Source organism: Aspergillus ambiguus (assembly GCF_047715705.1).
Source record: "Aspergillus ambiguus strain CBS 117.58 unplaced genomic scaffold BDV59scaffold_39, whole genome shotgun sequence".
Classification (NCBI taxonomy): Eukaryota; Fungi; Ascomycota; class Eurotiomycetes; order Eurotiales; family Aspergillaceae; genus Aspergillus; species Aspergillus ambiguus.
This window is the reverse complement of record NW_027395552.1, coordinates 28,068-53,286: the sequence shown is the minus strand read 5'-3', so window position 1 is coordinate 53,286 and position 25,219 is coordinate 28,068. Positions and strand designations below refer to the sequence as shown.

Below are 25,219 nucleotides of genomic sequence, written 5' to 3'. Positions count from 1 at the left end.
TTCTCTTCTCTCATCTGCCATCACAGTGTACACCTCCAGACCACTGCCATTCTAACCGTCCAGCGCAGCTGTCACAATCGAGCACTTTGATTTCGCATTGTCCTCCGAAGCAGGCGAAACTGTTCGTCCCGCCCTCGTCTCGTCGACATCGCCGTTCAGTCCATCGCACAATACGCTCCCATACCGGGTATCCCGTCAATCGATTGCCTGTCATCCAGAATAGAGGCCTCAGACGCCTCCCCGGTGCACCATGTCTGAATTCAACGGCCGCCGGGCCCCCAACTTCTCGCAGTACCTCGAAGATCTAAACGCCATTCCCTCCCCGTACGATCAGGCCCTGCAGCAGCAACAGCAGCAACAGGATGTCTTCAACCTCGATGCGGAGCTCTCCATGTTTACCAACACTGAGTTCTTCGATTTCGACCACCTGGGCGATCTCAACCTGCCGACATTCAACTCGGTCGACGGAGACAGTCTGAAGACGGAAAACAAGCCAACCGCGGGCAACAACACCGATATGGAATTCCTCGACCTGTTAGGAGGTAAGTTGGCATAGTTCTCTTATATACATTCTTCTCGTGGTGTTCTTCTGGAATGAGCTGGTATATCCATGGGACCGTGTGGTGGCCACAAGCACCTGCATCATCTACAGGTTTTGGTCATTTTCGATCATTCAAGTGGGAAATTGCGTTTGCCTCACTCAGCTTTGACTTTTTCCCCTTTCCGTGTGGACTTTTCCGTCATTTCCTCCGATTTCACTTGTGGTTCTGAATTATCTCCACTTGGTCGCCTTCCATGCCCCCTATATCCAGACGGCCCCATCGATACATCATCTGCACGTGCAACGATTGGTCTGTCGTTGGCACGAGCGTTCTCGGGCTGCATCGATCGAGATAAGTTTCGGTGCCACTTGCATGGTCCCTGCAATGGAGCCGATAGCGTGAAACGGCCACCTGATGGCGCCATCTCACGTGATTAGCCCTACCGTGGGGGCCCTGTGCATACTAGCTCAGAAGAACACCACTCACCACTCGTCATTTAGTGATGGATGGCTTACTAACTTGTCACAGATGGACTGGGTAGCATGCCGGACTACTCGGCCTCCGACTTCAACACATTAAACCCCCAGTCCCAGCCGCAAGCTCAGTCCCAGCCTCCGAAGCAGACGAGTACCCAAAAGGCGGTGCAGGATGCGTCCTTCTCTACCATTCCGCAGATCCCCGGTGGCTCGCTGGCCTCAAAGCCGGCTCCCAGTCAGTCGGCGCCACAGACGTCCGTAAGCCCGACGGAACCCTCCGCCCCTGGTGCTACGGCCGCCGCTCCCACGCCGGCCCCGGCCTCCTCGGGCCCTAAGCGCAAGAACACGCAGAAGACACCGCCTATGAGTGTCGAGGAGGCGGCGCGGATTGCCGCCGAGGAGGACAAGCGTCGTCGGAACACGGCCGCCAGCGCGCGGTTCCGAGTGAAGAAGAAGATGCGGGAGCAGGCGCTGGAGAAGACGGTCAAGGAGACCACAGAGAAGAACGCGGCGCTGGAAGCGCGAGTCACGGCGCTGGAACTAGAGAACCAGTGGTTGAAGAACTTGATCACGGAAAAGAACGGCAAATCGGCGACGGAGACCAAGAAGTCCGAGTCGGACATTGCGAACATGTTCAAGAAGTTCCTGGCCACGCATGCCGAGAACCAGCGGAGTAGTTCCGACTCGAAGATCGGAGTGGGCACGCTTGAGTGATGTTCGTTGATCGTTTCATGTTTGTGGTTTTTAGATTCTTCCTTTTAGCACTGACTTTTTCTGTGAATATTTGGTTCTATTGGAATGGAGACAGGAAGAAGGCGTCTCACGGAGCAAGGATGCGGTGGGCGGTACATGATTGACGTTAATACTTTTACATACGATGCAGTTGTCTGCAAGAATCCAATCCTCAACTACGCCATTCCCGTAGACCTGCCTAACCTACGTACGCGGTAGTCTACACCCTCGCCACAACGACCACGCCCCGGACGATGCCCGTCCGGGCCCACCAGTCAAACAGCCTCGCCGCGACGCGAAACCTCCCCACGCCGAGCCCGAACGGCCGCAGCGCAGCATCCTGCCGACGGATGAAGGCCGCCAACCCGGCAAACACATGCGGAGAGACGTCGCGCATCTCGACCCGGGGGAGGGCGTACCCGACCTCGACGAGGAGGGCCTCGTACTCGGCCGCGGTGAGGAGGTTGGCGAACGGCGTGCCGGACACCCAGCAGACGAGGCGGAGCAGCAGCGACTGCCAGGGGGAGAGGTGGTCGGCGCGGAGCAGATCGAACGCCATGAGGGAGGCGTGGAGGGAGGCGCGGGCGTAGCGGAGGAGCGGCCGCCGCGACGGGCGGAAATGGTACAGGCTGTCTAGGGCGAGGAGCCAGGTTTCCGCTCCCTCTGCGGCCGGGCTGTCTGAGCTCGCGCGGGGGAGGAGGGCGTTCTTGAGCTCCGCCGGCCAGACGGCCGGGTCAGCGGCGTTGGCGGCGTGGATCTGCACCCGTGTCTGTCGTCGGGTCAGGGGCAGTCGTTGACGGGCCCAGTCGGCTTGGGCGGGCAGGTCGGTGATGCCGGTGTAGGTGTCGAAGAGGGGTCCTCGGTGGGCGTCGGGTCGGTGGCACTGGAGCAGGTGCAGGGTCTGGTCGCCGCAGCCGATGCCGACGTCGAGGAGATGGAGGCGCCGCGGGGGAGCGCGGGTCGTTGGGAGGCCGGTTGGGTCGAGCAGTCCGGCGGTGATGAGGACCTGGTCGAGGAGGGCGGTGCATGCGGTTGGGAGATCGGAGGCGTCCTCCCAGTATCCCATGTTCATCCACATGGACGGTGGGAGGCGGAGGTTGAGAACGGCATGGTCGAGGGCGTAGATGGACGGCTGATCTTGTTTGAACCGGGAGACCAGCCAGCGGAGAGGGTTCATGGTGTATATCCTGTGGATGTGTTTCGGGAAGAATTCGACGAGAAGGGAAGCGCTGGAAAGTAATTCCGGCCTGATCGTTTCCTATTCTGGTACGCCATATCGTATAGTCCACACAGTGTCCGGGCTGGCTAGCATCATTACACACAAGCACATGGCAGCAAGATAGGGCTGACCGTGTCAGCTGACCACCTAGCTTTAATCTATAGTCGGTCGTGGACTACAAAACTCCTATACTGAATATGGAGCTGCGATGCAACCCGGGTACAAAACAAAAAGCTTATTCATAGTCTATCGTGTCCATGTACATCTATAGCATATTATACCCGCCACGGCACTTCCACCCCCAGACTCCCCGCCACCCGCATCGCAGACACAACGCATCCCTCCAGCAGGACCATCCCGTCCCAGCACCACCCGCCAGCCAGATACACGCCTCCGTCACCATTCCGCCAGTCCAGCGTCCGCGGCGCCGACCCTGACGGCGCCTCGCGGAACAGCTCCTGCAGCCGTCGCCGACTGCGCGGACTGCGCAGCACGCGGGTGAACGCGGCCGCGCGCACGATCTTCTCCGGGTCGATGGGGGTCAGCGGGTTGGTCGTGACGAGGATGGGATGGACGGGGGTGGGTTGGAGATGGGCGGCCTCAGTGAGGAGGTCGTTGGAGCGGAGGTAGATGTGCTGGCCACGGGGATGGTGCTTCCGACCAGGCTCCGCGCCCACAGGGCCAAAGTCCGTATGTGCCGCCGTCTCGACCGTCGTCGTCGGGACCTCCTGCAGGACGGATCGCACGGGCTCGAAGAGGCTCGCGGCGACGTCCGGCGGCACGGCGAGAACGACCAGGTCGAATCGCTCCGTTGTCATGGGGTCGGTCTCGGTGTGGCCGGCGCGGCGTGTCGTCAGGAGGACGCCACCGTCTGGAGTCGGCGTGACGCGGGTCGACTGCACGCCCAGCCGCACGTCCAGGCCGCGGAGGAGCTTGTCCTGTACGGAGCGGACGCCGTCGGTGACGACGAAGTGCGGCTGGCCGTGTGTGAGCCGTTTGTAGGCCAATACGTCGGACGCCGGGAAGGCGAGCAGCTGGGGGTGGGTGCAGGTGCACACGCTGGAGATCAGGGGGAGGACGTAGTGGGAGACGTAGTAGGTCGGGAGGTGGATGCGACGGAGGTATTGGTCGAGGGACTCGACGTCGCCGGACTTGCCATGCCGCGGTGCCACGAAGAAGCAGCACAGCGTGAAGTACAGGTAGCAGAGGAGCACGTAGACGACCTCGACCAGCCAGTGGACCAGGTCACCGCCGCGCGGAATGGGCGGGATTTGGTGAAAGTTAGACGCATGAACCATGTAAGGACGGGGCTGGGCGGTGCGCGCAAAGCTGAAGAGAAACGGCTGGGAATGGTAGTTGACGCCCAGGTAATCGTACATGCGGACGAGATTGTGGTAGAAACCGCCGGCAAAGGCCCGCATCGGCACGTCAATCCAGCTCGCTGGCGCATTGGGCTCCGACTTGGTGGCGGGGACCGCGATGGACTCGGCACTCAGGGAGACATCGGGGTTCTATCCGGTTAGCATCTCGTCTGGTGGTCTCTTTTGCAGCGAACCGAGACTGTACCTTGTCGATGAGTCGGACGCGAAAGCGCCGCTGGACATCATGATGCAATAAGTATGCGGTCACCAGCCCAGCCATGCCTGTGCCCACCACCGCCACATCGCGCTGTCTCGTCTCTAAAGGAACAGTCATGGTGGGATCCTGCAGACGAGCACAGGAATCGAACAGCTGGTGGGCCCAAAGACCCTGAAGAAAGAACCCTTAATTGCAAAAAGAATGCGGAGACCCGCACTTCTTGGCCGATCCCGATTTTGAACCGCCGAGGAAGTGCGGCCGGAGTTTCTCTCTCTTCTCTGCTGTCGGCCCGGATGCAAAATCTCTCGCGACTCCTTGCTGGAGGCTGCAGCTGATAGTGGGGGGACTGCGAGGACGGTGATCAGGCGGTGGACCGAGCAGGATAGAGCAGTCCATCGTCGCTGGAAAGCCCCTCGAAGCCCCTCGACGCGGGCTGGTCACATGCGATGAGCTATACGAGCCGAAGTTCAACCAATAAAACCATTCTTCAAGCCGAGTCATTGTAAACAGGGTCCTTGTTGTTGAGATAATCATATATCTTCATGTACGGGTTCAGCAAAAGCGAGCAAAAACGCCTTCATACCAACGGGATATCAAAAACCCTTCCAGTCCATCCTGGTCCAAGATCCAAACTCCAAAAGAAAATTCTATCCAACCGTCCATCACAGCATTAGTCGTAGCAGAAATCCAAAAAAGAGCAATACTGTCATCGCATCATTATGCCTCCGTCGGTTTCTCCTCGTCGCTCTCAACATTCCCCGTGATCTCCCCCCAACCCGAACTACGACGACTCATCCGTCCTCCGGGCACCCCCTGGCTACCTGACGCCACCGCTCCGGAGATGCTCGCCGCGTTGCTGTCATGTCGGCTATGCGATTGAGTCCCGCTCATGATACTCGCTCCGTCTCCGGTGCCGGGGCTGGCTTTGTTGGCGTATAAGCTCCCCCGCTCTCCGCTGCTGCTCATAGGGGCTGCCCCCGATGACGAGTAGACGCTGATGCGCTCCGCGCTGGCCAGGCCCACCATGCTCGGTCGATTGAGCACTCCCGACGCACTCGACGGTTCGCCCGCGTTGCCACTCAGGACGCTCAACGGCAGACTCTCGCGACTGCCGCCGAAGACCGACGACGGTGCCAGGGCGCGCACCGACGCGTTGGTGTCCAACGAGTTCCGGCGACGTCGCTTGGAGGAGGAGGCCAGGGTTAGGATGGAGGCGTTGTCCGTTAGGATATTGTTCGCCGTCGCCGTGCTGTAGGTCACCGAGTGGCCGTGGGGGACCATGTGGGGCGGCACCGCAGTGGCGGGCGACGGAGGGAACTGGTGGGAAAATTGCACCTGCTGGGCGGTTGCACTATGGGCGGAATTTGTATGCGGGGGTCCGTGAGGGGGGTTCTGTGTGTTGTTATTGTAAAGGTGACCCGACGGTGCGGCCGACTGCACGGTCGTCAACGTGGTCGTCAGCGACCGGACCGACGGAGCGGGCGACGAAAAGGTGCTCCCCTCGCCTCCTCCCATAGAGCTGATGTTTCCCCCTGCGGTGGCCAAGGTCCCAGCCTTGGAGTGTGCCGCCTCAGAAATTGCCGTGTCAGCGTTCGTGGAGACCGTGGGGGCCGTCGATTTCGCGCTAGTCGCCGGGACCTGATTCTCGTAGCCGGAGAATGCGACGGAAGGTGCACTCTGCGAGCAAGATCGGTGCACATGATCGTCACTCACATCGGAGGCGGTGTTGTCACTGCTATAGTCGTTCGCAGGGTGCGTGGTACCGGATAAGGGGTACGGGTTGTTCTTGCAGTTGCGACCCTTGTTCTTGGGCATGCCATGACGCTTGTTGGTCCATCGGGCGCTCGATTCGGTGGAGCTTTTCAGATTGGCGAGACGTTTCATCCAGCTGGAGAACGGGCGACGACGTCCATTGCGATCTGACCGGGAGTGCAGGTTAGCGGACACTCTAGGTACCGATATGGGTAAACACGGATCGACTGTACCAAGCACCCTGGCGGGTCCCTCTGCGGTCGCCATGTAGACTCCTCAGGAGCAGACCAGATTCACCACAACGAGACTGAAGGATATGGGAATGAAGGGCTACCCAGGCATCAACCGTGGGCGATATTGCGGGCAGAACAACCGATCAGATAAGAGCGGGAGGGGCGACAGATGGATGGGACGAAGGCAGAACACACGAGAACGGCGGCGAGAAAAGAAGGGAGGCGGCGTCGCTGAATTTATGTGTCTCTCCCAAGGCCCAAGAGGTTCATGCCCGAGAGGAATAGATGCTGGACGAATAATCGGGAGGTTGTTGTTGTTGCTGCTGGCGTTTACGCGGACTTTCAGGAGAGAATCTGGAAAGGGAAAGGCCGGGTGGTCACGTGACGTCCAGCCTTCCATCTGTCTATACACGACATACATATGTACGGAGCAAGGAAGAGACCTAGTTTTCTCGTCAGGTCGACAGCTTTGCCTTTCCAGTTGAGGGCTCATTCTCGCCGCTTTTTGCTCCCTGAGTAGACCTGAGCACATGATGAGTGGAAGGCTTGCATCCCAACCAGCGATCTTCTACGCCCGCCACACACCCCCGAACTAGCTGTGGACAGGAACAGGAGGGAAAGGTTCCTCCTGCGTTCAGAACACGCCTTGATCATTTGAGACTGTTACTATTGTCTATCCGTTTGACATCACACTGTAGTTTTATTGCTCTGGTGTTTTTGCCTCAACCGTCCAATATATCCTTGGGTTACTACAAGACTTGACGAGAATGATGAAAATGTTGAATATATGCTGGCACAATGCTTCCCTATTCGGTCGACCCTATTCGGATTATCTCCGAATGTCCCCCATTCATGTGCGTTCAACATGCTCGACAAGTTCAATATCCTCCTTGTGAATTGCAGTGACTTGTTTGAGGGCATTTTCCACATACTTGGAAGCGTGCTCCCTGCGCTCTTGTCTGTTGGCTCGACAGACACCTCTCCAGCTAATAAGGGCATCTTCACCATCGAAGATGCCAGCCACCTCTTCAAGGGTCATATTTGCGGTCTCTGGAAGATACAGGTAGACCACAGCGAAATCGAAGGCAAGGAGCGCAACGTACACAATATAATACCGCCAACTGATTGCATCAATAGCTATAGGATTGACGTATCCACTGAAGATACCCGCCAGGTTTTGAGCAAGGCTGAATATCATGGATCCCTTGCTGCGAAGAGAATACTGGGGGATCTCCATAATCAATGTATAAACGGCGGGAGAAAAGAAATGAGAGCCGCCCTGGAAGATGAAAATCATGAGGAGGACAGCAGCAGATAATCCCTTGTTTTGGTAGTTTGTTTGCGCGGCCTTTGCGGAGCAGATGGTCCAGATAAGAAAGGCGAAGAACATGATTGCAAAAGCAATAAGAAGCTGCCGGCGACGTCCAAGCTTATCCACCGTGACTGCAAAAGCCGCACAGGTAACCACAGACCAAACCTGGAGACCGACATTGATGATGAGAGTCTCTTTTGAGCCTCGAATGCCGATAGACTCCAGAACCAGGACAAGATAGTAGCTCACTAGGGCATTACCCTGCAATTGACGTGCAAATCCAAGGAAGATCAGCAGTGCCAGTCGATAGAAATTCCCTCTTGAGCTGAACCATTGTTTCCATTTGGAGGACCTATTAATTTTCTCAGTCTCAATCGCAGCAGATATTTCGACAAGCTCGTAGTGAACCAAAGCCGAGTTCTGGTCTCCTAGACCATGGTATTTAACAAGAACTTCTTCGGCTTCCTCCCGCCGATTCTGATCGACAAGCCAGCGAGGGGACTCTGGCGTAAAATAAACGAGAACCATCTGAACAACGGGAAGGACGCCTTGAAGCAGACTGGGAAGACGCCAGGCCCAAGTTGACTGCATCTGGAACGTGCCGTACGTAACCGCTGCCGCAATCAGTGCGCCGACTGGCCAGAAAATGGCAGTCATCGCGGTGATGACTGCACGATGCGTGGGATAAGACACCTCAGCCAGAAGGAGAAGAGAGACAACTCCAAGAATGCCGGTCCCCATACCCACGATAAAACGTGACAGAACAAAAGTGACAAAATTTTGCGCCGCTGTCTGCACTATTGTGCCGACGATAAGAATAAGTGCGCTGCCAAATAGAGGCCAACGTCGGCCAAACCTCTCACAGAGCCAGAAGGACATGAAGATCGTGATGAGATTGCCATAAGCGAACCCATTGGCCATTGTACCAAGCCTAGCACCGGATGGATTATCAAAGTATTCTGTCCATGAGGGCACGGCTTGAAGACCATTGAGCATCGACCCGTCAAACCCGGTTGTCACCCACGCAAGTAGACCGGATAGCAGGCCAATGTTGAGCTTCAGCAGTGCTGGATACTCCCACCAGTGCTTAGGAAGTTTTGCCAGCTTATGAGGATCGATATGCCCGTCATAGTCATCTTTGCTCCCCTCCTTTCGATCAGGATATTCTCTGTTATCCATCCTTTTCTGATTGTCCAACCCGTTATGAGAGGATGTAGAAATAGAAGAAAGCTATGCTCCAACACGCTCTGCTGTCTCTGGCCATTACCACCTCTTTTATCTCCTCCCCGTATTTCAACACATATTGGCTCTGTGATCCCGCTCGGGCTTTTGCCTCTTGCTACGGTGGTGATTCTCTGATCCTTCACTATACCCCGCAATTTGCCCAGAATAATGCACCGGCGGAGGAGAGCAAAGGATATGCTCTTCATGGTTATCTTTTCAGCTATTGGGTGTTAAAAGCTACCAGCATCGATAACCATGGTTGGCGCGTTCCTTCGAGTCAAATAGTTGGCACATCTTGGGTTCCATAAAGATTCTGGCCAACATGAGAGCAAATGCTTCCTCCGTATCGGCATTCCACCGGAGAAATTCCTTTAAAAATTTATCCGCAAATCGATGAGAGGCAGCTTCTATTTCATGTTTCGCTGCACCTTTCAGCAGTAGGTTGGATCTCACCTGGACAAGTATTTCAAGTGTTGTACATCGCACCCTTAGGATTCCCACCAGACAGTTCCGAGCAAAATTCCAGACAGTTACAAAGCAGAAGCGTAAAAAGAAGGAGAAAATGGAGTCATCATCAACATTCCTATTGCCACTGCCTTCAGTGGGAGACTTGACAGACCCTACCCTTCTCCAGAGGAATCGTCTACCACCCCGGGCTTCCTTTCTTCCTCCAGAGAGCCATCGTCTCAAACTTAACGGCTGTTGGGACTTCTCCTATTTCCCTACGCCACAAGCGGCTTGGAAATCCTTAGCTGAGGATGTCACCCAGTGGGACAAAATCCTGGTCCCGGGCCACTGGCAACTACAGGGATATGGTGCACCTCAGTACGCCAACGTCCGTTACCCTTTTCCGGTTGACCCCCCCAACATCCCTGCTGCCAATCCAACGGGCGTATACCGACGCGTGATTGAAGTTCCCCAAGATTGGATTGATACTAGCTCCATCAGGGTCCGTTTCGAGGGTGTTGATAGCAGCTATCATGTCTACTTGGACGGTCAGATGCTTGGGTACAGTCAAGTCAGCCGGAACGCTGCCGAGTTTGATATCACTGCACAAGTAGTGGCTGCCCAGGGGAAGCCAATGCACTTGCTGGTAATTGTGTACCAATGGTGCGATGGCTCTTACCTTGAGGATCAAGACCAGTGGTGGATGTCGGGTATCTTCCGAGACGTTCATGTGCTAGCATTTCCTGCCAGAGTTCATATTGAGGACTTCAAGGTGGACGTGGATCTTGACGCTCAGTATAAAGATGCAACAATCGCTGTCGATGTGAGCTACGAAGCATCAGCCTCACAATATATGAAGCTTCATCTGGAGATCAGCGACCCATGCAGCACCAGAATTATCACTGAGGATCTTGTCAAATTTAAAACAGACCCAAGTTCTCCTGGCTCTTGCAAGCAAAGCATGTCAGTGTCTGATCCCAAGAAATGGACTGCCGAAACACCCTATCTCTATGAGCTTCGTCTAAGGTTGCTGAACGAGGATGGAGGGGAGGTCCAGTGTATTCGCAAGCAAGTTGGGTTCCGCAAGGTCGAGATTCTTAATGGCAATCTCACGGTCAATGGTGTCCCCATCTTACTCAACGGAGTTAATCGACATGATCACCACCCTCGCTACGGGCGTGCTGTGCCGGTCGACTTCATTCGGAGAGACCTCTTGATCATGAAACAACACAATATCAACGCTGTACGGTGCTCTCATTATCCCAATGCACCAGAGTTCTACGACTTGTGCGATGAGCTTGGTATCTGGGTTATGGATGAGGCAGACCTGGAGTGCCACGGATTTATCGAGGCAGTTTTGCATGATGAGAACAATCCGGAGTGGACGCCCTTCCGCGATATCAAAGCCAAATGTATGGCTCTTTCTGCGGAGTTCACATCGAACAACCCTTTGTGGCGGGAGGCATATCTCGACAGGATAGAGCGCCTTGTCAAGCAAAACAAGAACCATCCCAGCATTATAATATGGTCTCTCGGGAACGAAGCCTTCTACGGTTCAAACCACAAGGCCATGTATGACTGGGTTAAGGGATATGATTCGTCTCGGCCTGTACATTACGAGGGCGACAAGGATGCTGCAAGTGCAGACATGTACAGCTACATGTATCCTTCGGTCTACAAGCTTGAACATTATGCAGATTTAGAGGGTGACAACTTCCTTAAGCCCATTGTGCTCTGTGAATATGCTCATTGCAAAGGGAATGGACCTGGAAACCTGCAAGAGTATCAGGATCTCTTCCGCTCCAAGCGCAGACTGCAGGGTGGATATATTTGGGAATGGCAAGACCATGGGTTGATCAACAAGACAGACTCCGGACAAGAATATTTTGGATACGGAGGTGACTTTGGGGAGACACTCCACGATGGAAAGTACTGCATGGACGGGCTTGTGAATTCGAACCATGACCCGACGCCTGGTCTTATCGAGTTCAAAAAGATTATTGAACCCATCGAAGTGAACCATAAGGACGAAACTCTTGAGATTCGGAACTGGTATGATTTTAGTGACTTGAGTTACTGCGAAGCTACGTGGAAAATTGTCCGCTGCGGCGGCCCCCAGATGCGGGTCGAAATGGTTGTTGCAAGTGGCATCATGACCCTCCCAAAGATAGAGTCTGGACAGCGTGCGGCTGTGCTAAGCCCTTTTTCGAGCTTTAGACACCTTCCACTCCAGCCAGGAGATCGTCTTTACGGGAACCTAAGCTTCTCGCTGAAGGAAGAAACTTCGTGGGCTAATGTGGGTCATGAAATCGCCTGGGCGCAATTCGAGATTGCCGAGGGAGGCAATTATCCTGCATTGCTCGCTTCCCCAACTCGCAAAATTCAAGTCGACCAAACTGGGCTGGGGAGCCTTGTTGTCACCGGATCTAACTTTGAGATTACCTTCGACAAGACCTTCGGCCACATCTCCCGGTGGGTTGCGAATGGGCGACCCATGCTGCACGTAGCAGGCCCCAAATTGGGAATATGGCGCCCTCCAACATGCAACGACTTGCAGGGGCACTTTCTCCAATGGAAAAAACATGGATTGGATGCTTTAGAGAGGTCTAATGTTGTGTGCGACTGCGTCGAAGACAACAACACCGTCAAAGTCACAATACAGTACCGCCTCGCAGCTCCCGTCGTCCTTTCAGGTTTCAGCGTGAGGACTGTATACACCATCGACGGCTCAGGGGCCATCACCATGGCTGTGGATATGCTCCCTATTAGATGCAACCCAGCTACGCTACCTCGGGTCGGTATTGATCTCATCTTACCTGAAGGCTTTGAAAAAGTTACGTGGCACGGGAAGGGCCCTCATCAAAGCTATAAGGATAGCTGTGCGTCAACACGAAAGGGTGTTTTCAACTCCAGCATCTCTGACTTAGACTTCCTGTATGAAATTCCTCAGGAGAATGGAAACCGCAGTGAGGTTGAGTGGGTTGCAATCACTGATGTCTATGGCAGTGGTCTGTTGGCACGATTCAAGGACACAACGTTCAACTTTCAAGCCTCTCACTATCACCCTGATAACATCACTACAGCGAGACATATATACGAGCTTGAACGTCAGGCAACAACTTATTTGCGCCTTGATTATGATCACCACGGTCTGGGAAACGCATCGATCAAGCCATTCATACTACCACCTTACGAGCTGAGGAATCAGGCCGTTTCATTTACTGTGGAGCTGTGGACAATTGGATAGGAGCAAAAGCCACCGCAGAACTGCATGAGCTTTACATCCATGAAAAAAGCCAATTAAGTATAAAGGAACAGAAATAGATTCCTTGAACCATGTGGTTTTGAACTCGGATGGCTACAGACTAGGTTTACTATCAATATCCTAACAACAATAAAATGAACCATCCTTCTATCTATTAGACCGACTAACCCTTTTTTTGCTCCTATCCATTTTTTTTAGCAATCTGCATCCCCGCTTTCGTCTATTATTTTACCTTCCCCCGGTTTTTGTACACGTTAAAGTCGCTCATCATATTTATTCGGTTTTCCGTCTGATCACTCCTTTTGTCTCGATAATATATCTTATTCCGGATTTATGGTAAAGGAAATTTAAAATCACATTCAGCGGCTTGACGGATCTACGCCTTGCTTTGACGACGAGCTTTGCAACGGTGCAGGGGCTGTAGAATGACTAGTCGGACATACTATTCAAGATTGTGGCAGTAGATATCTTCGTTTTTGATCTGTGCAAGTCGACCTTGGTCTTTGCGGATAAAAAGCTTCAGGTTCTCATGGACGCGGAAACTGCCAGCTCGCCGATTGTTTACGTTACTGGCAAGTTTTTGATTCAGATGGTTCATGCTATATCTTTCATCCGTCCATATGATCCCTGATCATCATCTCATGTTTTGCAAAAATCTGAGCGATATTGTGTGATGTCCATGTCCTTTGATCGTAAAACCAGCTGAAGCTCTGATTGTCCAGATGCCAGCAATTGATCCTTGGCACCCCAAGCAATTGAAGCACTAGGTACGAACACCTCCTCTAGCGCGTCCTCATAGTCAGATTCCGAATCATCAGTGACCGCTGAGCTAACAGGGTCCAAGTCAGACACTTCGGGAATACCGTGTGTCCTTAGTATACCGTCCACAATTTCAACTGGTACCTGAAGAACTGTGGCGAATATCCCGTAGGCGGCAGATTGTTTGATTTTCAGGGAAGTCACTAACGACTCCGGTAGTTGTGTCGCGTAGCATATAAGTCTTTCATTCTCGTCAGGAGGAACGAAGATACTCAATTTGCCGTTGAGATATTCCATGTGTAGTCTGCTGTAGGTTGACAAACTTGTCCTGGAGCCGGAAAGAGAAATCAAGGCACATTTTCCGATAATATGCTCAGTTTCGTATACTAATGCCTTCTGAAAAGTGTCGTACATTTCGCGAGCAGCACTAACATTTCCGCCGCCGTAGTGGAAGATGCACCTTGAAAAGTTTAGCCCTAAGTATCACAAAATCAATGCGGAGAAACATACCTAGAAAGGCCCAATGATCTTTGGCGGAAGTCAGTCGTAAGATGCAATGAGCTTTGCGAAGGTATTTCTGAGACGCTGGTTTCCTTCGCTGCGCAAATGGAAATAAAGCGACTTTTTAGCCCCAGAGATTCCAGGAGTGAAGCTAATTCACGGACTTCTTGCAGGCGAAACTGAAGCGTTGGCACCTTTCCATAGAATAGCATAGGCCAGCCATCCCTGTCAATGATGAAGAAATCAGATTTTACAGATCCCCAGTAAAATTCATCCTCAAGGCCCTCGATTGGCAGAAAATTGATCTCCTTGAGACAATTCAATTCAGACATCGTTGGTTCGAGGTTGTCGATATGGTACAGAGCCTCAATGACCTCAGTGATACTTCCTTCATGCTTGCAAAGATGCTGAATATGGTTGATGTAACAAAGCACGGAAGGTAGCTGGACCTGAAGCTTCTCAACAAAAAAGCTCTCCATATCTGGATAGATGTTGCTTATGCCCATTTTATCCCCGATTGAGGATGATGCCCAGATGCATTGTTGAGGTGTATACCACTGCTCTGCGCCTGGTACATATATCATCCCGTATCGTTGGAATTGGCTCCTGATCATTAGACCACGGTCAGATGAAGTTCAGGCACCGGCCTGGAATCTAGACTCACCGCAGACTTTTCCAGTCCTCCTCAACTTCTGCATCTTCCAAAATAGCTTGATATATCCTTCGCGTCTCCTCTATTAAGCTTACCCCAACATCCTGTAAGTGAATTAATTCTGTCATGTAGGTTCCCCAATCCGCGCTCTGCACACTGAGTGTGTCTAAAAACAGTCCCCGTATTTTCGGGTTATTCGCATATTCCTCATGGAATGCAAGAGCGTACACAGTCCGCAACCACGAGGGGCCACTCCAAACGCATTGGTCGAGACGTACTAACTTCGCACCGTCACCACTATTTGGGATATAGACGGCCTTCTCATCGTCGAAAGATCGCCTATCTGCGTCAGAATAGAGCAGCCTATTTTGAAAAGCGGCCCTACCATATGTCGTCAAATATTCTCTCAGCTATCCAGCTGTACACCTCGAAAAAATGTGGTTTGGCCTTCTCCAATGTCATGGTGGATAACAAGCGATCTTTAATGTTCTTTACGAACGTCACCGCTTCAGCATCAGACACGCCAAGCTCTCGGAGAAATCCCCATTCCCGCTCACTATCAGGGCCCCAGCTCCCCGGTAATTTAAGAAAGTTGATATTCAATGGGGTGGACACAGCCTCAACCATGCTACAAATCTCTGGTATGGGAAAGTAGCATTCATCAAGCCTCGCCAGTCCATTGGACGTGGGCACTTTCGCTTCCTTGATTGCAGATGCAATGAGTGGTTCTCTGTTTATCTCCGTTTTGTATGTGTCCCAATACCTTCCCAGAACGCCAAGAAGAATGTCTGTATGGTGGGATATTATTGTGCCGAATATGTTGGAGAGCTGTTTAGGGTTGTTCCGGTGTATCAACCGGGGAACTCGCCGTGCTATCTGTTGCTGTTCCAGCCATATCCTCCATGTATCATTGGGAATGTTCTTTTTTGCTATGAGGTTTGGATGGAGAAAGGTTGGGTGCAGTAGCAGAAGTTGGTTGAAAAATGCGGTTGAGTTCAACCTTGCTGCAATAGCTTCCGTTCCGTAGGCACCATCCGTCCTGAGGTATACATCGAAGCGAAAACGCCTGGGGCAAGCGTCCCTGCATACCAATTTTCCCAGACGGTTCTCATCAAAAACCATAAGGCAAGGCGTCTTCAGGCGATCATCTTTGGCGCAGCTCTCATAGACGTAGCATATAATGTGCATAAAGTCGGTCGAAAGATTCCAAGCAGTCGACGCACAAGAGGTGGAATGGCTGTAGTGGCTAATTATCCCCATAACCAGTTCAGGACATGCACGTCTAACCCCAAGGAGTCGAAGCAGTTCTTTATAGTCATTGTCCCTGTCTGCTTCCTCCGAAACTGTCAAAATTTGCAGGCATTTCGGAATGTCATTGCCGTTGGTATCTGTCGGAAAGTAGACAGCGTCATTTCCAGAAGCCAAATCGGCCTCAGACTTTATCATATTCAAGTTGTTCCCTCGAAGGAAAGACCCGTTGCTCAATTGAATAAAGGGGATGTCCCTTATCTCAGTTGCTAAAGTGTCGTTGGGATCCCTTTTTAGCCACACTATTAGCAATCGTAAGATAAGCGACATCCGTTCCCTTCTTGAGTTGGAACTTGGCAGCATCCGCAAATGGTCTGTCAGTATCGGCTTGAGTCTTTCCAGAACTTCATGGTTAGAGATCTCTTGGAGGCCTAGAGGCTTCAAGAAATCGAGGTAGACACTATATTTCGTAGAAAGGTAATGTTCGTCATCCGAAGCTTCGAACAAGGGCTTATTATCTCCACCGTAATACTTCGGCGACAGGTACCGAAGTGAAGACAGGCTTTTCAGGGCACCCTTATGACTCCTGAAAATAGGCGCCACTCGGAGTCTCTCAATCAACTCGTGAGCTGTTTGATGCCAGGCTGGTGAGACAATGCTCGGCCTGGGAATGTACTGGACCCATCCATAAGTCATGGAATGATTTTGACAGAGGGAAATGGCACTACTGAAGGAATCCATGACACAATCTTGTATTAATTTGGAAGTGTCGATGTCGGCATCTTTCACCGGGTCATATCTCGTCACAGTTGCACAAACAATGAACTATAAAGTTAGCAGCCTACTTGCAGATGGCATTAATTGAACCACATACGTTGAATGCCTCCCCACCAATAGGGAAAGCGAATGATCCAATAATATGGTAAGCCTTCCGAGGTCGTATGACGGGCCTTGAATCCTGGTCAATAGGAAACAATAGCGCCATCTTATCAAGCGACGACGTAATGGTTGGCTTGTATAGGAGGAAGTGCTCCGTAAATTCCGGGGGATAGGGAGTAAAAATACCCTGATATGCTTTGGTGATCTCCAATATACCGTCTCGCAGTTGTACTTTATATTTATGCCTTTTTGTGCAGCAGTTCTCCCAACGGGCAATGAAAACGAAGTTCTTGCACTTAGGTTGGTGAGCATCATCAGGATCGAGAAGCACAAACCCATTTTCTGCAATAGTTTGAAACACATCCACTAGTTTGTCAAATCCTCGGGGCCGAATAGGGTACAAAATAATCCTGGTTCGCACTCCTTCAGGCAAAGATACCGGTTCTTTGTTCATCGGAGTTGCAAATCCAAGCCTGTCACCCGGGCTTTGAGGCCCAAGGATGAAGGAAAATGGCCCTGACTGTACATGGGCTTCCTGGGAAATTCTGGACGTAGAGACAAGAACTTCACTATAGAAGCTGCTGGTCCTGGCATTGAAAAAGAAAACGCTGGCCTCAGAAAGCGATGCAATGTCACTTTTCCGGCATCCATCGTCATTGGTGTCGATGATAATACGGTCCCGGGATACATCTAAGGAAAAATAAGGTTCTTTACCTTGTCTCTTCGCCCAATCGTAGTGCAACGAGCGGGTGCTGGAGATCAACCGGAATACAATATCTCTGCTAACATCCGGTTCGTCGCATGGGCTGAATAAGTGCCGCTGGCTTGCAAGCTGATTGCGAACACTCTGCAGTGCTCTTATAACAGCAGCCGGCGTCGCTGCTCGATCTTTGTCAGTCATGCCTCCATTCTTTTGGGCAATCTCATCCACGATTTGTCGAGCTTGTTCGCAAGTATATTCCGTCATCTTTCTCAAGCTGCACAACCTCGGTAGAACCTTTCTATGCGAGGTAGAAAAATGATCGAGATACGTGAGAATAAATAACCCTCTCAGGAATTGTCAGGGAGCCCCTGAAGGACCCCAAACCCTGGCTCGGTGGTTTTGCATTATTCCCTTTTTGTATTGCGGCGCAGTGAACTAACATCCATTATGAATTTGGTAAGAAAATCCAAGGGGCTGTGCTAGTTTGTCATACACTTGCAAAGCTGAGCTCGCTATGTTAGAGTGTAAAGTTACTTAAAACAATTAAATATATCGCTCAGCGTAATATATCCGCTTATTGTATCTGGTTCATTCTGCCAGATCAAAAAGGTAGTATAAATACAATTCGCACTTTAGTACCAGAGGCCGGTGAACGGATAGTTAGTCATATGATGTCGTGACTAAGCGCTCAGGTTGTTTTTCTCACTATGGGGCCCAAGACAGTCAGAGAGCCGCCATCTTTGGCGACTCCCTAGTGTTTAGCTGAGACGATGTTATTACTTAGGGGCTAATCCACTGAGGCTGGACCTCATATGTGAGGATGATCTCTATTATGGTTCTTAAGCGCTACTGTTCGACCGTTCTCGGTGCGTAGTCTGGGATCCCCCCTTCCAGGCTGTTCTGAATTGCGAACATTTCACAAGGCATGGGCACATGTATGTCTTGTATTATAAGCATACGGTTCAATGGGAACCGATACCAGCGTACCACTAACAGGCACCATGTATACTGTGGCTATCATGTTACTTGTTACTTAGTTCCTTATTTGGTCGGCTATATCTGCTAGCAGATATCTAGATATGTATAGAGCAACATAAGAAGATGAAAAAAATGAGATATTGGCTGCTTAATCAAAAAGCAAACGAGGTAGAGGCATCCTTTATATAACTTTATTGATGTCATTATGGTCAATATTGCCTCGTACTTTGTGAACTTCGCTGCGTAACGGCGTTCTAACATCCCATCATTTTCTGCTTGTGTTATATTGTACCGGCATCTAGATCGGTGTGGGCATTGTAAAAACGGTCGATTTAGCATCATTGTCAGGCTACCACTATACTCCGTAGAATATTCAGGGATGTGCAGCTCTTGGCATACGCGACTAACTACTGAGCGCTTACTGAGCCTTTACCGGTGATGAGAAAAGACTCAGTGAGCAACCTTCTAAGCGCCGTCATCAAAGCGGCTTCATCCAAAAGGGTGAAGTCACACTAAGTTCAGAAAATCAAGTCCGTGTAGGTGCATATATAATTCCTCCTTTCATCCTTACTCCATGCATATCTCTACGCCAACCAAGCATAGCGACCTCCTCGCTGGGCTCCATGGATTCTCCCTGCTTCCGGGCCCTCCCTTTCACTTCGCCAAGGCCTTTTCCCTCTCCCCGGCATGAATGTCAACATCATCCAACACCGCATGGTTCTGCTTTGCCGCTGCCATTCGGATCCGCTTCAGTCGCCTGGTGTCAACATCGACTTTCCACGTAAATCCCCAAGTAACCAGGTTCATGATAATTGCCATTCCCACAAACCCCATGGCGATCCCGAAAGATGTCGTGTATCGCGGCGCGTACCGTGAGTTGAACAGCTGGGATCCCACCGCTCCTCCAATCTGGCCGTAGCTGTTCGCAAACGCGATCGCAAAGGCGGAACCGGTTGCGCCTTCGGTGGTCTGGACGCGCCAGGGCCACATCATGGTGTACCTAGAGGCCGTCAGCAGTCGACGACTTAGTAGGGCAAGTCCAATGTACCATGCGTTTGAAGATCCTACTGCCAAAATAGTGGCTGCGTAGACGCCACCATTGCTGGGGAAAACATAGAGGACACCGTAACAAGCTTCAATGACAATCATGAATCCGAGGGGAATGGCGGGCTGGGGGATCCTGCCGGTGTCGGCAAGTATGCCGAAGACAATGGTCAAAATAACAGCAAATATGGCGGATGGGATATTCAGCAGCTGCGTTTTCCCCATGGACCTTCCGTCTGTCAGCGGATGATTTTATCACTCTGTCAGACGCACTCACGCAAATCCCAGGTTGGAGATTACAGTCGGCTCATAGAATTGCAGGCCGGTGGTTCCAACCGTAAAGAAGGCCCAGCAAAGGAGAAACAGCCAAAGTCGCTTATTCTTCAACGTTGTGATGAGTTCACGCAGGTCAAAATTGGACTCTGCAGCTCGCGGGGACTGACTAGGAAGACGTGCTTGGGCAAATGCTTTCTCTTTCTCTGTCAACCAGGATGCTGTAGACGGGACTGGGCTCGAGTTAGCGGGACACTATATTTTAATCGGAATGGGAACCCACAGTCTGGAAGGAAGAGATAGACAGCAATCCCTAGCAGTACTGTGAAGATGCCTTCTGTCAAGACCAGCCTACAGGAAATGTTAGCTGGGAGCTTCTTTTGACTCTCTAGGATTACCATTTCCAACCAGATAGGCCACCCGCAACAACCCCGTTGAATGCAAACGCGAGCAGCCCGCTAACGAGCGTACTGAAGTTTCCAAGCAGGGTCACTAGAACTACTCGGGGGGCAATCTCGTCCGGCCTATACCAGTAGCATAGTTGCAGCAGGATTCCCGGCCACAGACCAGCCTCGAAGAGACCGAGGAAGAAGCGAACGGCATATAGACCTTGCCGGTTTGTCACAGCTGCATGGCAGCAGAGAACTGCTCCCCAGGAGATCTGCAATCCTTAAGTTTGAGCTTTGTGGAAGTCAAATTATTGTCATACCATGATTCGAGCTTGCCAGACAGATGGTCGTACGCCCTTCAGTAAGAGATTCGAGGGAGCCTCTGCGACAATATAAGGGATCTTTGGGTGTCAACTTGGCTTTACCTCGTTCTATTCGGTAAAGCTTACATAGTACAAGGTTGTGACCAAATTATATTGATCTGAAGTCATCTTCAACTCGTTCATGATATTGCGAGGCGTTCCTTTGTCCATGATGCGTGCGTTGGCCACCTAATGCCTCGTCAAGAAAAAGCCATGCAAGGATACATAGGATGAGCTTACGTTGGTGTAGTCGACTGTTTTCAGCAGATACATCACAGCCAGCAAGGGGAGAAGATGCCAATCGATGCGCCTCAGAAGTTTCTTTTCTTCGTCGCTGCTCAGAGTTGCTCGTGCGCCCATGAGATTGGCATTGTAGCCAGGGATCAACTCCTCCTTGTACTCTGGGAGGGGATCATTTTCGGCGCGTTTGACATAATGAACTGCAGGTCCTCCTCTGGGTGGTAATTCTTCTATTGGAAAGTTTGAATCAGGTTGGCCCCCGCCACCTTTTTCACGGATAGAAGGCATAGTGCTAAGAACTTGTACCAAGTATGGAGTATACAAAGCAGAGGCACTTGGATTATGAGGAATCGGAGGTTATATAGTATGTATTTCATGCTATTTCCGTGAGGGCACCAATTATGTTGTCTCCTTGGTGATAAACCCAGATAGTCGTTTGACCAGCAATTTGTCCCGCTGGCAAGGGAGGACAAGACCTGCCACGCCCGAGGCTTACCATTCCTTGGACCATAGTCCAGATCCGTCTCGATTTTCTCAGAACCATTAGTTTATCTTCCACTATAAAACCGCTCCAAGAACAAGTTGAATCTCAATCGAACAAACACAAACCAACGTCGTGATCCCCTCTGTTGCGCCAGAACTTCCGTATCTCGCATGCTGGATGGCGTGATAGTCGCCTTCTTGCAACTGGTCGAGACATGCACTAGCAGCCATGGCGAGGGTCTAGGATGTTTAGTCGACAGTTAGCGACTCCCTGGGATCCCTAGATAACGGAAGGCCGCATCTGATTTGACTAGCAGGCGCAGATGGTACTAGTACTTATCGATAAAACCGAAACGGGATGATAATCTAATCGCCACGTGACTACGACATCATCGGCCACTTCCTTAATCCTTTCCGACCTCACCTTCTCTACGCAGTACATCCTCCAGAAAGCAGGGTCCGCAATGACTTTGCCCAATCTCGACTGTCTCGCCCATGTCGACCCGATCATTTCCTGCCACCATGGGGGCAACAACATGATGCCGCGTCAAGCCCCTCAAGACCAGAGGATTTGAACCCAACGAACTCTGCTGTAACATGTCTCAGAGAACCCCCAGCATTGAGCCCCTTCCGCCGGATGTGGTAGCAAAACTCAAATCGTCCACCTCAATAATCAATCTGAACGGTGTTATCGTCGAGCTCGTTAAGAATGCACTGGACGCCAATGCCCACACGGTCTACGTGACCGTGGATTTCCAACGTGGAGGCTGTGTGGTGGAGGATGATGGAGATGGCATTCCCTCTGAGGAGTTCAAACTGGGTGGTGGATTGGGAAAAGCCCATCATACCTCAAAGTTCCATCCGGATCACGACGCATATGGTCGTAAAGGCCTCTTCCTCGCGTCTTTATCAGCTCTCTCTCTCCTAACGATCGCATCGCACCATGTCCGGGAATCCGCCACTAATGCCATCATCTTTCATCATTCGACCCCGGTAGCCCGCTTGATCCCGGCATCGGTGCATCATGAGCTCCGATTTAGAGCTCATGGAACTAGGGTCACCGTCAACGACCTTTTCGGAAACATGCCCGTGCGTGTCAAAAGTCGATCTTTGGCGTTGCAAAAACCCGACGAATTGGATAGACAGTGGGATGAATTGAGAAATCTCCTAGTATCCCTGATAGTCGCGAATGAGGGCTTGACAAAGCTGGTGCTTTCAGATACTGGGAAGGACAAAAGATTTGCAATTTCGCCCCGTCCTAGCCGCTTGTGGAGAGCTGGCGAACTAGACAATCGACGGGTTGCTTCAATCCTTAACCAGGCCGGCCTGGTGGACTTCCAATCGCTGCATAGATGGGACACGGTATCTGCTTGCGTTCCGGACCTGACCATCCACGCCGCTATCTGCATCACCCCAAGTCCCACCAAAAAGGTGCAGTTCATCTCACTGGGTATTAACCCGGTGTTTCCACGAAACAACGCGAACTTGCTATACAGTGAAATCAATCGCTTGTTTGCTTCGTCTGACTTTGGCACGACTGGTGTGGCTCCCGATCCAAGCGCTGATGATACATCTGATGGAATACCCCAGAGACCGGCGTCCAAGAGTGTCAACAGATGGCCAATGTTCTACATACGCATTGACACAGATGGCGCTGCTGCAGTAAACGACGATGACGAAGAAGTCCCAGAGTCAGACAAGTCACTCCAGCGCATTATAGATGTTCTCGGGGCAATGGTCTTTGAATTCTTATCTCAGCACCATCTACGGCCGCGTGTGGGAAGGCGGAGAAGGCAGGTGGCGCGAAACCCGAGAGATACTGATACCTCTCCGGTTCCTGGGGCTGCGCCTATGCAGTTGAAGCACGGCAGTAGTACCGAAGAAGCTCTATGCGACCAAGTAAAAATTCCAACCTTCGAAAAGCCAGCCCAAAGAAGTGAACATTTTGATGGCTGGTCGCGCATTAAAAGTGCCAAGGAGACAGTCAACGAACAGTCTGCTATCCGTGCACAGAGAAGCAACGGTGGACACCTACTAAAGGAAGTCGACATATACTCAACAGGCAACTCACACACTGAGACGCTGGCACAGCTCCAGCCAGATGAAACCGTCACTGGAACCCCGGAGGCAGACAGGTTGGTCCCTTGGACCGACCCCTGTACCGGGAGAACTTACTTAGTTAACTCCCGCACTGGGCAGTCGGCAAATGTGGCCTCTAGACCGAGACCCTATTCAACAGGCTCGTTTCGGATATCGAAGTCGCTAGAGCAGCTACACCGACCGAGGTCAGCTATGCCGAGCGCCGCCCGAAACACATGGGCGGAAAACGCACTCAGCCTATGGGAAAATCCCGTGTTCAGTCGTGCCGAACAACCCATCAACGTATTCGACACCGGACAGAACACACCAACTACCGACAGACGGCCTCACGGCAGCTCAGGTGACCTGTGCAGGTTTGAGGATTTTGGGCTCTCCAAGTTCCGGGGTAAACTACACAGACAAGATCTGGATGCAGTTGAGGTTCTTGCTCAGGTTGACTGCAAGTTTGTCCTAGCGAAGCTAAGACCCTCGCCATGTTCGGGCTCCGTTTTGGTTCTTATTGACCAGCACGCGGCTGATGAGCGGTGTCGAGTTGAGAGGCTTTTTGGAGAGTTATTCACTGCTGATAGCATCTCCAGTCATGTGCGGACCCTCGCTGTCGACCCCATTGTCTTTGAGGTGGCTAAAAGTGAAGTGTCTCTTTTTGAGCGCTACAGAAAATTCTTTGGATCATGGGGAGTTGGCTACACCGTGGAATGCCGGGCAGAGAACAGAATTAGTACGATCGTCGTCTCGACACTCCCCTCCCTTATTGCCGAGCGCTGCCGGGTCGAGCCCAACTTGGTTACGGACTTGATTCGTGGGGAAATTTGGACACGCGAAGAAAATGGACGAGGCCCGAGCGAGGCAATGTCATCGGAGGCTCTTGGGCGGGATGAAGCTCAGAATTGGGTAGCACAAATGACTGGATGTCCGAAGGGAATCATTGAGCTACTCAACTCGCGCGCATGTCGGACAGCTATTATGTTCAATGATCCTCTGACAGTGGCCGAATGCCAGAAGCTGGTGGAGCAACTGGCGCGATGTCTATTTCCATTTCAATGCGCCCATGGACGGCCATCGATGATCCCAATCTTGGATATGGGCAATGCGTGGGATGACCCCGACCAAGAATACGAGGGCGATGGGGGCTCAATGGATTTCATAGAAGCATTTAGAAAATGGGAGCACTGACTGAATTGATATCAGGGCATTGTTTACATTAGGAAGTACACTAATTAAGTAGAATAGAAGCTAGTTCAACTGGATCACCACCGCTCATCGGCAGCGTCCTCCGCCTCTCTCTGGGCATCCTCGACATTGTCACCGTTTACACAGCTGATGCTGGCAACATCGGGACCGACACCCTCACCGACCAGATCACTGATCGAATCATGGGCCTTGTAGACAGGCAACCCGCAGCCAGAGTGGCTAGAACTATTAGTATGGGTCTCGGTGCCATTTCGGGTTGATTCATACCGGAAGAGAGCGCACTCGTTGCCGGGGCTGATGACAATGGATTCCACCTGGCCGGTCCTAGAAGCACGCGTCAGCCTAGGCCATGGTTAATTGGAGATGTATGCATACAGATCAAAAGGCTGCAGTTCACTCAGGTCATAGCAGTGGCCGTTGGACGGGACCTCGACGTAGGCGCCCCGGTAGTCAGTGTCGCTGTAGACGAAAATCTGCATCGGTATTCATGTTAGTATCTGTTGCGGATCAAGGTAGCCGATTTCCTTACCCGGCCGGTAGTTGCCAGAGCAGACGAGGCGCCCAAGACGGCGACGGCGAGCAGCTGAGCGAATTGGACCATTGTGTGTGGCTAGGGCGAGTGGGTGTTGGCGTACAG

General features: G+C 51.8%; 10 protein-coding genes across 10 annotated transcripts; 3 read left to right on the top strand and 7 right to left on the bottom strand.

Annotated features, from left to right (window-relative positions):
* Window positions 1-83: 83 nt before the first annotated feature.
* BDV59DRAFT_104419 (putative bZIP transcription factor (MetR)) lies at window positions 84-1,851 on the top strand. The gene is made up of 2 exons (XM_073686490.1): window positions 84-542; window positions 1,071-1,851. Exons 1-2 carry the CDS (start codon window positions 251-253, stop codon window positions 1,730-1,732), a joined length of 954 nt encoding a protein of 317 aa, XP_073544429.1. The 5' UTR covers window positions 84-250; the 3' UTR covers window positions 1,733-1,851.
* Window positions 1,852-3,083, bottom strand: BDV59DRAFT_104413 (uncharacterized protein). The gene has a single exon (XM_073686489.1). The coding sequence runs from the start codon at window positions 2,925-2,927 to the stop codon at window positions 1,971-1,973; it is 957 nt and encodes a 318-aa protein (XP_073544428.1). The 5' UTR covers window positions 2,928-3,083; the 3' UTR covers window positions 1,852-1,970.
* Window positions 3,084-3,244: 161 nt separating this feature from the next.
* On the bottom strand, window positions 3,245-4,664 carry BDV59DRAFT_205023 (uncharacterized protein; the record flags this gene model as incomplete). The annotated part of the gene is made up of 2 exons (XM_073694575.1): window positions 3,245-4,480; window positions 4,536-4,664. The coding sequence occupies 2 exons, from the start codon at window positions 4,662-4,664 to the stop codon at window positions 3,245-3,247; spliced, it is 1,365 nt and encodes a 454-aa protein (XP_073544427.1).
* Window positions 4,665-4,893: 229 nt separating this feature from the next.
* Window positions 4,894-6,853, bottom strand: BDV59DRAFT_185950 (uncharacterized protein). The gene has a single exon (XM_073690939.1). It carries the CDS (start codon window positions 6,564-6,566, stop codon window positions 5,265-5,267), a length of 1,302 nt encoding a protein of 433 aa, XP_073544426.1. The 5' UTR covers window positions 6,567-6,853; the 3' UTR covers window positions 4,894-5,264.
* A 529-nt stretch (window positions 6,854-7,382) lies between these two features.
* BDV59DRAFT_210102 (general substrate transporter) lies at window positions 7,383-9,023 on the bottom strand (the record flags this gene model as incomplete). The annotated part of the gene is made up of 1 exon (XM_073695530.1): window positions 7,383-9,023. One exon carries the CDS (start codon window positions 9,021-9,023, stop codon window positions 7,383-7,385), a length of 1,641 nt encoding a protein of 546 aa, XP_073544425.1.
* Window positions 9,024-9,630: 607 nt separating this feature from the next.
* BDV59DRAFT_195484 (putative beta-galactosidase) lies at window positions 9,631-12,762 on the top strand (the record flags this gene model as incomplete). The annotated part of the gene is made up of 1 exon (XM_073692578.1): window positions 9,631-12,762. The coding sequence occupies one exon, from the start codon at window positions 9,631-9,633 to the stop codon at window positions 12,760-12,762; it is 3,132 nt and encodes a 1,043-aa protein (XP_073544424.1).
* Window positions 12,763-13,269: 507 nt separating this feature from the next.
* On the bottom strand, window positions 13,270-18,095 carry BDV59DRAFT_104384 (uncharacterized protein). Its single transcript, XM_073686488.1, has 6 exons — window positions 18,016-18,095; window positions 16,815-17,957; window positions 15,078-16,765; window positions 14,705-15,031; window positions 14,050-14,646; window positions 13,270-13,999 (listed from the first exon to the last, which is right to left on the bottom strand). The coding sequence occupies exons 2-6, from the start codon at window positions 17,784-17,786 to the stop codon at window positions 13,420-13,422; spliced, it is 4,164 nt and encodes a 1,387-aa protein (XP_073544423.1). The 5' UTR covers window positions 17,787-17,957; window positions 18,016-18,095; the 3' UTR covers window positions 13,270-13,419.
* A 1,059-nt stretch (window positions 18,096-19,154) lies between these two features.
* Window positions 19,155-21,096, bottom strand: BDV59DRAFT_210101 (pantothenate transporter; the record flags this gene model as incomplete). The annotated part of the gene is made up of 9 exons (XM_073695529.1): window positions 19,155-19,500; window positions 19,549-19,773; window positions 19,822-20,050; window positions 20,101-20,168; window positions 20,216-20,478; window positions 20,527-20,607; window positions 20,656-20,757; window positions 20,809-21,038; window positions 21,075-21,096. The coding sequence occupies 9 exons, from the start codon at window positions 21,094-21,096 to the stop codon at window positions 19,155-19,157; spliced, it is 1,566 nt and encodes a 521-aa protein (XP_073544422.1).
* Window positions 21,097-21,733: 637 nt separating this feature from the next.
* On the top strand, window positions 21,734-24,624 carry BDV59DRAFT_185944 (putative DNA mismatch repair protein (Mlh3)). The gene has a single exon (XM_073690938.1). The coding sequence runs from the start codon at window positions 21,889-21,891 to the stop codon at window positions 24,562-24,564; it is 2,676 nt and encodes an 891-aa protein (XP_073544421.1). The 5' UTR covers window positions 21,734-21,888; the 3' UTR covers window positions 24,565-24,624.
* Window positions 24,625-24,638: 14 nt separating this feature from the next.
* Window positions 24,639-25,183, bottom strand: BDV59DRAFT_205017 (uncharacterized protein; the record flags this gene model as incomplete). Its single annotated transcript, XM_073694574.1, has 4 exons — window positions 24,639-24,801; window positions 24,850-24,906; window positions 24,958-25,055; window positions 25,112-25,183. The coding sequence occupies 4 exons, from the start codon at window positions 25,181-25,183 to the stop codon at window positions 24,639-24,641; spliced, it is 390 nt and encodes a 129-aa protein (XP_073544420.1).
* Window positions 25,184-25,219: the final 36 nt, after the last annotated feature.